The 13,078-nt window shown below is 50.8% G+C and overlaps 1 protein-coding gene across 1 annotated transcript in view; it reads right to left on the bottom strand.

Annotated features, from left to right (window-relative positions):
- CCDC180 (coiled-coil domain containing 180) overlaps positions 1 to 10,846 on the bottom strand; it is a 55,439-nt gene extending 44,593 nt beyond the window's left edge. The window contains exons 1-8 of the mRNA XM_052645308.1: positions 10,778 to 10,846; positions 9,359 to 9,549; positions 6,295 to 6,383; positions 4,633 to 4,742; positions 3,491 to 3,619; positions 3,273 to 3,383; positions 3,058 to 3,153; positions 997 to 1,160 (exon numbers count right to left, since the gene is read on the bottom strand). Coding sequence (XP_052501268.1) covers positions 997 to 1,160; positions 3,058 to 3,153; positions 3,273 to 3,383; positions 3,491 to 3,619; positions 4,633 to 4,742; positions 6,295 to 6,383; positions 9,359 to 9,549; positions 10,778 to 10,846 — 959 coding nt within the window. The remainder of the gene's footprint in view (positions 1 to 996; positions 1,161 to 3,057; positions 3,154 to 3,272; positions 3,384 to 3,490; positions 3,620 to 4,632; positions 4,743 to 6,294; positions 6,384 to 9,358; positions 9,550 to 10,777) is intronic.
- Positions 10,847 to 13,078: the final 2,232 nt, after the last annotated feature.

The following is a 13,078-nucleotide window of genomic DNA, read 5'->3' as shown; positions in this document are numbered from 1 at the left end:
CTTAGCAAAAGAAAGCCTTCTTTGCTGGCCAAAACCTCCATGGCCTTTGCGTCAGTATTAACAAGAGTGCCACCTGATGGGGGAAGCTTGGAGATGGGCCCTCTCTTCACCCTCCCTCCCAGGAGTGAAGCTTGCTACCACAGGGTGGGAAGTGGCCCAAGCCTGAGGGGTGGCCATTATCCTTGGCCCAGTAACAGTAAAGAGTGGACAGTGGGCAGGTAATCAGGCTAACATTTTCAAACCACTTGTACAGTGGGCTTCAGCTAGTAAAGAATCCACCTGCAGTGCGGGAGACCTGGGTTTGATCTCTGGATTGGGAAGATCTCCTGGAGAAGGGTAAGGCTACCCACTCCACTATTCTTGCCTGAAGAATTCCATGGACTGTATAGTCCATGGGGCCACAAAGAGTCGGACACAACTGAGCAAATTTCACTTTCACTTTTGGGCTTCCCTTGTGGCTCAGATGGTAAAGAATCTACCTGTAATGCAGGAGACCCAGGTTTGATCCCCAGGTTGGGAAGACCCCGGAGAAGGCAATGACAACTCACTCCAGTATTCCTGCCTAGAGAATCCCATGGACAGAGGAGCCTGGTGGGCTATAGTCCATGGGGTCACAAAGAGTCGGACACGACTGAGTGAGTAACACTTTCACTGTCAAGAAGATGCGTATGAGAAAGTGTGTACGAAGAAAGCAAGATACAAATCTACACACGCAGTATGGGCCTAAAAAAGCCTGGGAGAAAATAATACCAAAGTATCAGCTGTGCTTCTCACTGTGATGAGAAATTAGTGGTGACTTTTAATTTCTCCTTATACTTCTATTTTGACTCTAAGGGAAAAAAAAGCGCCTATTACTTTTACCATCAGAAAAAGCAAGCGCATTTTAAAGTGATGATAAAGGGAGGGAGAACGCACTCTGCTCACTGACCCACGCCGGCGGGGGCGCAGGTTGGGGGTTGCGGGGGGAGAGCCTCCGCAGTGCGGGCAGCCACTGACCTGAAACCCTGCACTAGGTCCTCCTTCTTGAGAGCCTTCCAGGCATCCATCAGGCCCTGCCAGCGGCGGTGGCTATCAAGCTCCTGCTGCAGCCTGGCCTCCATCAGGTTGACGAACAGCTGGGCGAGGGCCCTCCGGTTGCCCAGCAGGGCGTGATTTATGATCTGCGGTCACAGGTGGGCAGGTTCTAGATGGAGTGGGGGCTCTCCAAGGTCAGAACAAGGCTCAGTAGGAGAGGGGTGGTGGGCAGCTGGAGAGAGGCCGGGTGAGCTGTGGGCTGGGTGCTGAGCAGGGTGGTGGCAGCATCTGAGGAGTACTGGGCAGGGGAGATCACTGGGCACTCAAAGAAGCTGCCTGGGGTTCAGCAGCTACAGACAGTGACAAGGGTCTATCCTGAAGGCTTAACAGTGAATCCTGGTCAGGTGAGTTTCAACCCAGCTCCTAAGGCCATCTCAAACTGTTTAAAAAGGTGATTCTAAATTCACTAGAGTTAAGCACTTCAGCAGGCTCTCAGTGTCTGTTCTTTTTATAAATTTGCTCCAACAGCAGAAGGCTCATGCTACCAGGGACCAGTCACACATGGTTGTGATGAGAACCAGTACCCAATGACCAAATGAGGTCAGTGCTAGAACACTCTTTAGCAGTCCTCCCAGCATGGCAGTGGAGATGATTCTTCACTGGGTGGTACTCATCTGCCATCCAGCCTCCCCAGCCCCTTCAATTGGAGTAGCCTCTCCCATGTCCCCAAGGACTGGAACAGCCAAAAATGTTCCATACATGTCCCAGAGCCCTCTATGCACCGCCCTAGAGCAGGGCTGAGAACTGCTACACGCAGCCGGCAGAAATTCCAGTAATGAAATTCCACTGGAAGCTGAGGTTTAATGCCAGCTGTTCCTAGCTGGGGGGCATCGGCAAGTATTTTCTGAACCTCCAAATCTGTAGCCATATTGTGAAGATGAAGCTCTTCACAGCACATGATGCTGCTGGAGTTAAAAGAGATCGATGCACACAGAGCAAGGAGAAAGCACCAGCTGTTCCGTGGACGATAGGCCTAGCGAAGCCAAACGCTGAAATGTAACTGGGAGACTGCTAACTCTGGCACACCTAGTCGAGCAAGTGGTTAATTCAAAGTGAGGAACTCTTGCATGTCTCAAATGAGAGAGGTCACTGCTGAGCCCTCTCATGCAGCCCTCCCAACAAGTACCGGTGCCTGAGTATCACTGTCCTCATTTTACGGACACGGAGTTCCAGGTGCAGCAATTTCGGGAACATTCCTGTCTGGACCGTGGAGGAGGGGGTCTGTGCTTACTCCAGGTCCACGCTTTGTCCAGGACCCCGAGGCACACACCTGGGCTGGTGCCCATCTGTGTTTCTGAACACTGTGCTGCTTCTACTCTGCGTGCTGCCAGGAGGCCCGTTACCTGGCAAGCCCAGCTTTCTGCACCAGACCCAGAAACCCACATAAGAAAATGTGCCTCTGAGTAGCCAGAAGAAGCGGCCTGTCATGAATAGCATTGATTTTCCTGTGTTTTTTCAATTTCAAAGGAAGCATTTGGGGGAGGCTGGGGTGTGGACAGGGAAGCAGTGGGAGCAGAGCCAGAGGGGCAGGCATGGTTCAGCAACAGGCACTGACAGACAGCAGGAGGACAGACAAGAACCACTGGAGAGACTAGACATACAGAGCATCCTGAGGTCACTTATAAGTACACACACCACCCTGAGTCCACGACAGCTGGCAGATCATGCTTCTGTCACGGACACACTGCACTGCACATGGTAGCTGAGACACAGCCCCGAAGGGGCTCGCAGGATCAGCATCGGTCAAACTGCTGACACTGTATTAGGTTCACTGGGATGAACATGGCAGGGAAGTACAAAATGTACTGGAGGGATTTCCATTGGAAGTACTTAACAAAGACTCTGGCTCTGAACTCACGTGGCCAACCTGAGTTATTTGGAAATGTTACCTATGAGAAGCCCATCGTTGCTGAGACCCAGGCTCTAGGGCATCTTGTGGTCCTGCTCTTGCAGGCTGATCCCGTTCACGTGAAAACCACTCACCATGGCTTCTTTATTGATCAGCCTATACACGTCGGGCTGCATGAGGTAGGAAGTTTTCTCTATGATTTCCACATATTTCTTCAACACGCTTTTTAGCTAGAAATGACAAAGCACCACAGTGAGCGACTCTCTTCTCCTAGAGGACTGAAAACAGGTGGTGCCCCATAAATGGCACAAGTGAGAGTCGCCCAGAGCCCATCTGGAGGCAAGCTCACTTTCTCTACCCGGGAGAACTCAAGTGAGTGCAGTGTCTCATCCAGCTCCTTGATCTGCTGCTTCTGCAGCAGGAACTTCTTGGCCACCTGATCCCTCAGCTCCAACAGGGTCTGTGCAGAGAAGTTTGGGTGGGACTGTGAGAACGGGTGGGACAGAGGGAAGGAGGAGCAGGAACGGACACAGGCGGGCCAGGCCCCACCATGAGGGAGACGCCTACTTGGATGGAGTAGTCTTCGAGGTTGCTATCGTTTTCCACCTTTTTAAAGAGATTGTTCACATCCTCATCAGACTCAGCCAGCTTTTTTAAAAGAAGTGCTCCTGGTTCCAAGATGAGAGGTTCCATTTCCTAAAACAGGCCAGGGAGGGCGAGGGCTATGGTATCAGCACCCCTGGGACAGAAAGGACTCCTCCCCAACCCTATAGTAGGGAAGCGCCAGCTGTGGTCCCCGCTCAAAAATAGTAACTCGTAACTAGACCTAAGAGTTAAGGTTTACTCATTGTTGCCAGCCATAGCACGAGGGCAGCACCATTTGGGACACATATCATGTGTGAGGCCTTGTCCTCAGACTCACTTGGTCCTCATCACAGCCTGTGAAGTAGGTGCTGACCTTATGCCTGGCCCCTGGTTGGAGCTCCACAAGTATTCATTAAAGAAGTGGCCAAAGAAATAATTCCAAGAGTACTTCAGATCGGGAAACTGAGGCTCAGTTAGGTTGTGTGACCACAGGCACAGAGCTCATGGTGAGAGCAGAGCTCACGTCCAACTGGGATGTATTAGGGAAGTGAGGAGCAGGCTGGAAGAGTGCCTTCTTGGTGCTTTGGGTCTACAGCCATCTCCCACAGGGAATTCACACAGAAGTGGAGAGTGTGATTTAGGGCCTAGAGATATGGACCCAAAAGGGCAAAAAAAGGTCTCTTTAGGGAATATTGCAGGGATCAGTCTGGTTACAGACAAAGTCTCCGGAAAGGAATGGGGAGCCAAGTAAGGGTAGTGCCTAAGGGCAGAATGTTTGGCCCCTTGTTAGCAGGACTGAGCAGGGTGATCAAAGACTTGGCTTAAGCATCAGACCCAGAGTCCAGTTCCTACTTGGCCCTTACATGCCAAATCAGGCAGGACTTTCTGGGTCTCACCTGTAAAAGGGGGGTTGTAACAGTACCTGACATATAGGGCTGTGCTCACCATCAGCACTTGCCATGAGCCATCCAAACATGACTCCTGCAATTCTGTCTACACCATTCCGTCTACACTGTGGTGAGCCACTGAGGACCTGGGGGGAGGGGCAGTGGGTGCTGTACAAAGCCCACCCTCCCATTGGAATGGCCCAGGAACAGAAGGGGAGTGAGAGGGAAAATTCTCACCATCCCAATCTGAGCGATCTCCTCCTTAAAGCTCACCAGGGCACTCTCGTAGCCCCTTCTCTTGGAATCTCCTTGCTTTTGAAAGGTGGTGGTACTGATCCTCTCAGGAACTAGAGAACAACAGAGGTGATGAGGTTGCCCTCAGAGCGTCAAGGTGAGGTCAGAGCACCCAGGGGAAGACAGCAAGACAGCAAGTGCCTGAGTTCAGGAGATGCCCACCCCCAAAGCAGGCCAGCAGTATCAGAGTCTTAAGGAAAAGGAAGGTGATCCTTAAGTGCTATAGGGAATTAAGTCTTGCATATACAACTGAATGCTGGAAAAATGTTCCAAATGGTATGTATAGAATAGGGCCATCGAGTACTCTTGCTTGGAAAATCCCATGGACAGAGGAGCCTGGTAGGCTGCAGTCCATGGGGTCGCTAGGGGTCAGACACGACTGGGAGACTTCATTTTCACTTTTCACTTTCATGCATTGGAGAAGGAAATGGCAACCCACTCCAGTGTTCTTGCCTGGAGAATCCCAGGGACCGGGGAGCCTGGTGGGCTGCTGTCTATGGGGTTGCACAGAGTCAGACACGACTGAAGTGACTTAGCAGCAGCAGCAGCAGCAGCAGCAGCAGCAGGTTTTAATTAGAAGTTTTAAAGAAGAAAATACATACACAGATACGAATTACTGACACTTAAAAGCACTTACCACTCGCTAGGTATTGTTCTAAGTCAATTACTCCTTGGGATGAAGCCGAGAGGCAGGTTCTATTACCCTGTGCCCTGCTGTGCCCTGAATACATGTGGGACCCTGGACACTATGTGGTCTCTTGGGTAGTGGGCACTCTTAGGAAGAGAATGCGTGCTACTGTGGAAGTGGACTTTTCACTTTCTGCTTTATCTCTTTCCTTTGTTTTTCTATATTGAGCAAGTACTACTTTTTTAATCACAAGGAAAAAGAGCTTCTATATCGGGATAAAGTCAAACTAGGGTAATGTGGTATGAAGGAAAAGAAAGAAAGTGAAGTCACTCAGTCATGTCTGACTCTTTGCAACCCCATGGACTATAGCCCACTAGGCTCCTCCATCCATGGAATTTTCCAGGCAAGAGTACTGATGTAGATTGCCATTTCCTTCTCCAGGGGATCTTCCTGACCCAGAGATCAAACCCGGGTCTCCTGCATTGCAGGCAGACACTTTACCATCTGAGCCACCAGGGAAGCACGATGTGTGTGTGAAGGTGTGAAGGGAAGCAATGTCAATTGAAAGATCCTTCCATGAAGTCACAGAAAATCGAGCTACAGTACACCCTTTACCAATTGGTCTCATCAGTCAGTGCTGACTGTGCAGGCGACCCCCTTCCTCCCCCAGCTCCCTGCACTGAGAAGAAGGTCCAGGGGAAGGGGTGACAAGGGTTCAAGGGACAAGGGTTCAGGGGTCAATGCTGAGGAGAGGAGGTTCAGGGGAAAGACCCAGAGGACAAGGCTGAGGGGAGGAAGTTCAGGGGACAGGCTGAGGGGAGGAGGTACGGGGAAAGATTCAGGGGAGAGGGTCCAGGGGGATGGCCTCCTATGAGGCTGAGCAGAGGGACAGTGGGACCTGCAGGTGCTTCTACATTAGAGCTCCCAGGAGCTCCCCACGGAGCACTCTCCGCACTCACAGCTGAACACAGGCTCACCAATGGTATCCGTGAGGCCCCGGACTTCTCTGGCGGCGATGGTGTTCTCACTCTCTTGAGCTTTTTCCTTTTTGGCTATTTCCTTTTCCCTGAGGCGCAAGCAGAGAAAAACACTGACCCCCACAGCCCCCGCACCAGCCCCTCCAGGGTAGCTCTCGGGGTTCACAGAGACCCGGGGAATTGGCAATAGCCTGGGGCCACCCAATTCCAGAATGCCCCAAGGACGTGCCCCCAGCAAACACTGCCAGGGTATCTGCTGCCAGCAGACACACCACAGTCCTCAGATGAGAACAGGGGCCTGCCTCAGGGAGCTTGCTCCATTCTGGCTGCACACCAAGTGTGGGTGGTGGGCATGAGCCATCTTTCACATGTGGAAACTGAGGGCCACTGGGGGCTTGGCCAGCCTGGGAATGCCAGACCGAGGCTCAGCGTTCAGCAGGCCCTCATCTGCTTCTTCAACAACCCATCAGATGAGGCACCTGGGGTGACCCCATTGTCCAGAGTGGGGAATGTGGGAGGGAAGTCCCTGGACAAACTGGCCCTGGGACTCCCAGATCCCTCCCTGTGATGCCCAGGTCCATGGTCCACAAAGTCTGGATGAGGGAGGAGAAAGCTGGGACCCCAGGACAAACTGTCTCAGCAGGGAGGACCAGGGTGGGTGAGCACAATCTCAGCTTTGGAATGAAAATCCTGGAATGTGCTGTTCACAGGACAAGTACCCCAGAAATGCAGTTCTCAGCAACACCTGCTGTGCCTGGGGCCCCAACACGTGAAGCACTTCTCAGACATTGTCTGATGCAGTCCTCATGTACACCTACCACCAAGGGAGACTGCAAGGCGGCAGCTGATGGGGCCCAGGCTGACCCTCCAGAGGCAAATCTCTCAACTTTGTCAACCAAATGCCCCTGGACCAAGGCAGCTGCCAGAGTACCCCAACTATGGGAGCTGCTTATGGCTCTGGCGTCTCGGTCACTTGCCCTGTGCAAGTCTGTGCTAGTTTATGCTAGTGGTGATCTACCCGTACCCCAAGTTCCTCTTCTACTCACCCAGATGTCCTGCCCTGGGTGAACGAATGCACAAGTTGACTGGTTTAGCTAGCTGAATTTTCAAGAAGGGGACAAGGCCCTCAGAGAGGTGCTGATGCTGAGTTAGTGACCTCAGTCACTTTGAGGGTAGCAGGGCCTGGTTGGTTATAAACACATCTCTCTTCCTGGACAGGGAGGTGTGCTCTGGATTCGCATCCATGGCAGAGCGGACCTAGTCTGCACCAAGAAGCTGGCACAATGCCAGCACCCTCCATGAGACGTGCCTTTCCCCAAATACTGTCCTGTGGGTGCCAAGAGTTCCTAACTGATGTCATATCCAGTTACGCGGATGATGGGTGGTTCAAGCCAAAACTCAGGGGGAAAGGGGACCCTCGGGAAGCACAAGGAGACTTCAGAAGACCCTGGGCCTAACAGAAAAGAGGTCAGCGGAGAGGAGCCTGTCCTTTAAAGGATCCGGAGTTACAGGCAGGCTGCGAGACTGTCACTTTGGGAGATGGGGGGGATCATGGTCAGGTCCCAGTTGTCTGTGCCTCTGGATCCTTGCATTGGGCATCAGGGACATGAGCTGGAGAGTGCTGACCTCCTGTCTGTGCCTGGGTGGCTAATGGGTCTGCCCAACAGTTCAGGGTGCTGAGTCTCAGGAGCTGTAGGGGAACTTTGCCTGGGGAGACTCGAAGGGCAGGGCAGGGGAGAGACCTTCACCCAGCAGTGGGTCAATCCCTGCTCCAACAAGGTTAAAGGGAACACAAAGGCAGATAGAGCTGGACTGACTCCCTGTCCCAGAGTCCTACACCTGAGAAGCATTTATGGTTGGTGGAGAGATGAAAGAACCTAGGGGGAGCCCAGCTCCTGCTGCATTCTCCAAAGTGCCCCCCACCAAGGAAAATGCAACCCCTCCTTTTCCTTTCTTCCTACTTGAGGAGTGTGAGCTCAGGGAGCTGACATGGCATGTTTGGGAATCTCAAGTTCAGTTCCCTGCTCCCACCCCACTGGCTCCCATCTCAGAGAATGGCTGTCCATCCAAGGACTCAGGCCAGAGACCTAGGACTCTCAGGAGCCCTCTCCTCCTACACAATCTGTAACCTGGTTTCTGCCTCCAAAATAAATCCAAAGTGCCCTGCTGACCCTCTCACAGCCCTACAGAGCTGACATGGACTACCCTGGCCTCCTCCCTGGCCTCTCTGCCTCTCCTTGCAGCCCCCCACATTCTGCGCACCACTGCTTGAAAATCTTAAAAAAAAACCAACCCTGAGGGAAAGGGTCGGGAGAGAGGTGGGAAGAGGGTTCAGGATGAGAGGACACATGTAAACCTGTGGCCAATTCATGTTGGTGTATGGATAAACTATCACAATATTTAAAGCAATTATCTTCCAATTAAAATAAGTTAATTAAAAAAAGAATAAAAGAAACCCTGTACCCATTAAAAAAACACACACACACACACAAACGCAAGTCACTGCTCACTCTAGTCACTCCAGTGAAGTTCAAAATACTGACTACGGCCAGCAAGCCTCTCCTGGACTCATCTCCCACTCCTCTCCCCAGACCCACTGATTTCTCCAGTCTTCTGGAGAAGATCAAACTGGTACTGCCTCAGAGCCTTGCCCTGTGGTTCCCTGCTCTCATCCTCTGGTCTCAGTGGAGGTTTCCTGACTCCTGTCCCCCACCATGCTGTCCTTGGTGTCAGACAGATTTCCTGACTCCTGTCCCACTGTCCCGCTGTCCTCAGTGTCAGAACCTTTCCATCTTTGGGGAGACCTGCTTATTTATTTACTGTTGAGTTCAAGTTCCAGGAGGTTGGGATCTGCATGCCTGGTGCCTGTCAAGGGAGAGGGAGGGAGAGAAGGAGAAGGAAACAGCCCTGCAAAGCAGACATTATTATTATTTCCATCTCTCAGAGGAGGTACCTGGATTTCATTCCCATCTGGTACTCATCTTGTGGGAGCTCTTCTTGAGTTTTTGAAAATCCTGACCACCTCTGGTGTGTGTGGGGTTATGGCCTGGAAAGCAGGACCTACCTGTAAAGAACAGGGTTTTCTGTGGTCCAGTCATTGGGTAGGCTGCGCATCCACTTCCGCTGCCGAGGAGACAGTATCTCACCTTCACGAACATCCACCTTCTTCATCAAGGGCTTCTTGCCATCCTTTGGGATCATGGAACGCTCCACAGCTCGCTTCCTAGAGGATGCCAGGGAGCGGACCAGCTGCACCTGAATCCATGGAAGAACCAGGTGAAGGCAGCTGGAACTGTAGACTCCCTAGCACCCAGGCTGCCTGTGCCACCTTAGAAGCTCAAGTGTGAGCCTGCCAGCAAGAAGGCACTTTGAGGGAAGCCCTCAACCCCAGGGCATACCCCATGAAGGAGGGCTCTCTACTCCCCATATTGGTCATTCAGACACTTCTGGGAGGGTATCTTTTAAGAAATTTTAATGAGAACCACGATGTGCATCCCATCATTTTTTATAATCACAAAGAACTGGAAAAATGGAACTGTCCAACTTAGGGGATTGGTTAAATAAACCCAGTATCTCCATTCAATGGAATGTTAGGAATTTATTAAAAATGAGACTTACAAAGGATTTTTTATGACATGAGGAAATGCTTATGATATGCTATTCAACAAAACCTAGTAATTAATAGCATAAAAGAAAATTATGATGAAAATTATACATTATGATTTCAAAATTTTAAACGCATGGAGAAGCAATGAGGAGAAAATATGCCAAAGGTTAAGAATGGTTGCTTCCAGGGAGCAGGATCATGTGAGTAATTTCTACGGTCTCTTTATACTATTATAATTTCCAAGCCCTCCACAAAGAGCATTACTTAGGACTCAAAGTAGGAATAAAAATCCCCTTTAAATAAGCAGTACAGAACTTCAAAAGAAGGGTTTGAGTATGTTTTTCTTTTAAGATGTCATCTGTGCAGTTTTTTACAGATGACAAGGCAATGCCAACAACTTATATAATTATCAAGAGGGCATTACTTTAATAAATTACAGGAAGTCCTATATCAAAAACTATGCAGCCACTAAACATTGTGAAGTACAGGAATTTGCACTGACACGGAAAGCTCTCTGAGATACTGCAGACAGGGAAAAAGGAGGTTTTAAGGCACTGCTATAGAATCACACCAATTTTTTAAACAGAAAAATCAGAGATGCTTTCATGCATAGAAAAAACATCCAGGACACTCAAAGGTAAGTTTTGGCTATTTCTGAGGGATTTAAATTAAATTTTAATATAGACTTTGCAATTTTCAGGAACAGACATTCTAATTTTGTATTCCTACATTTTAGGAAACAATAAGAATTATTTTTCATCAACACAATTTCAAAGCCCTTATTTCATTAGGTTCCCAGGCAAGGAAGTCTTCTAAGGGAGGGAAGCTGAGGGAAGCAGGGGACCAGGGAAAGGGGAAATAGAAGGACAGGCCTACCTCAGCCTCGAAGATCTGCTGGTAGACCTTCCCGCTGGGAATCTGGGTCACCTTCCCCACGGAAGACATCTTGGCCTCGAGCTGGACAACCCTGCAGGGAAGCCGTTGTCTACGGGTTGGTCTCAGACCAGGCGGATACTAAGAAGTCTCTCCGCCCGCCTCCAAGGAAAAGTCCTCCCTGGAGAACAAGTGTCTCCAGGCAGGCAGACAGGCTGGGCGAGTCCACCGGGGCTGAGGCACTCCAGCTCTAGCAGAAAGCATCAGAGCCCCTCTCAGGCCTCGGGGTTTATACTTTAAAAGAAGAATCGGAGGTGGGGGCTGGGGGAGGGATGCGAAGAAGCAAAAAGGAAACAAATCTCAGGCACGAACCTAACTGGAACTCAAGAAGAGGCTGGTCTCCCAGCACCGCCAGGCGCAAATTCGAGATTGACTCTGAGGGCAAAGAATGACGGTTACTGTTTTGTACTTCACTCTTTCGAACTTTTCCGGGGAAAAGTCAACGTACCTAAAAGGTGTCAGCGCAGATTGCAACCTGGCCTTGAACTCCTGACTGGAGCTGAAAGCTGTTCGAGGACCTCCCCCGCAGCACCCTCCTCCCCAAAACGGACACTTGGGTAGAGGGAGGAGGAGGAGGGAGCTGTCTGATTCTGGCTACGCCAATTCCGTACCTACTGACTGCTGGGAAGCACAGCCCCCTCCTCTCACGCCTGCCCCCCAGGCCCACCAAGGAGCGGCGGCGGTCTCGGGACAGGCCCTCTAAGCCCCACCAAGTGGAGCGAGGCCCTGCGTTCAGGGGCCCGGCTGCGGCCACACCTGCAGAAAGTACCACTCAAGCCAGCCGGGGCAAGTCCAACCTCCACTGCAACGAAACACATTTGGTCTCCAAGGCAACACAGAGGGGCGGGAGCTCCGCTGGCCCCGCCCTCACTTCCTTTCCAGGGAAGCGGCTTGGTTGCCCTTAGGGACCTGAACCCCCACGTGGAGTAGTGAAACTCCAGCCAGTTTCTCTGGCAGAGGGATACCTCAGGGCTGGCAAGAGCATCCAGAGCAGCACACTGAATGTTCTGAAAACAGAACAAGAAAAACCTCCCTATCTTCTTTGTCTTGGTTAAAACCAGTCTCTGCTGGGAAGTAGCATAGAGTGGTGCTTGGCTACAAATAAGAACTGGAAAGCATCTCTAAAAGAGACCATCTCTTTCTCATAAGGGCTTAGAATCCAGGCCTCAAGAGTTGAATGGAATTCTAATGTGAAAAGGCTAATTTATAAGACCCTGAGTTCCATTCACCCAACTCACCATGCCACATAACTCTCCTTAAATACAGCTCTCATCTATTCACTCTCCTGCTCAAAAGGCCCTCACTGCAGCCCCCACCAAACCCAGCCACAGTCCCTAGATGACCACGGAGGCCCCCGCATCTGGCTCCCACCCTGCGTCTCCTACTTCAGCAAACTCCTCACCCGTCCTCACCTGCCCTTCCTCACCCTGCTCCTCTGCTGGGATCCCTCTGTCTCTACACACCCCAACCCCCCACATACTTTCAGCCACTAACAGTGACAAGATCCTATCCACTCAATCTGACCTCCTCTTCCCTTCTTCACCTTGCCCCCTCTCCTCTGAACATGCTTGTACATTCAGTTCACTCGCTCAGTCGTGTCTGACTCTTTGCGACCCCATGAATTGCAGCATGCCAGGCCTCCCTGTCCATCACCATCTCCCGGAGTTCACTCAAACTCATGTCCAGGGAGTAGGTGATGCCATCCAACCATTGTATCCTCTGTCATCCCTTCTCCTCCTGCCTTTAATCTTTCCCAGCATCAGGGTCTTTTCCAATGAGTCAGTTCTTTGCATAAGGTGGCCAAAGTATTGGAGTTTCAGCTTCCGCATCAGTCCTTCCAATGAATATTCAGGACTGATTTCCTTTAGGATGGACTGGTTTGATCTCTTTGCAGTCCAAGGGACTCGCAAGAGTCTTGTCCAACACCACAGTTCAAAAGCATCAATTCTTCGGCGCTCAGCTTTCTTTATAGTCCAACTCTCAAATCCATACATGACAGCAGGAAAAACCATAGCTTCGACTAGACAGATCTTTGGTGGCAAAGTAATGTCTCTGCTTTTTAATATGCTGTCTAGGTTGGTCATAACTTTTCTTCCAAGGAGCAAGTGTCTTTTAATTTCATGGCTGCAGTCACCATCTGCAGTGATTTTGGAGCCCAAAAAAATAGTCTGTCACTGTTTCCACTGTTTCCCTAGCTATTTGCCATGAAATGATGGGGCCAGATGCCATGATCTTAGTTTTCTG

The sequence above is a fragment of the Budorcas taxicolor genome, chromosome 8 (genome assembly GCF_023091745.1).
Source record: "Budorcas taxicolor isolate Tak-1 chromosome 8, Takin1.1, whole genome shotgun sequence".
NCBI lineage: Eukaryota > Metazoa > Chordata > Mammalia > Artiodactyla > Bovidae > Budorcas > Budorcas taxicolor.
The sequence above is the reverse complement of the archived record's forward strand: the minus strand, read 5'-3'. Positions and strand labels throughout refer to the sequence as shown.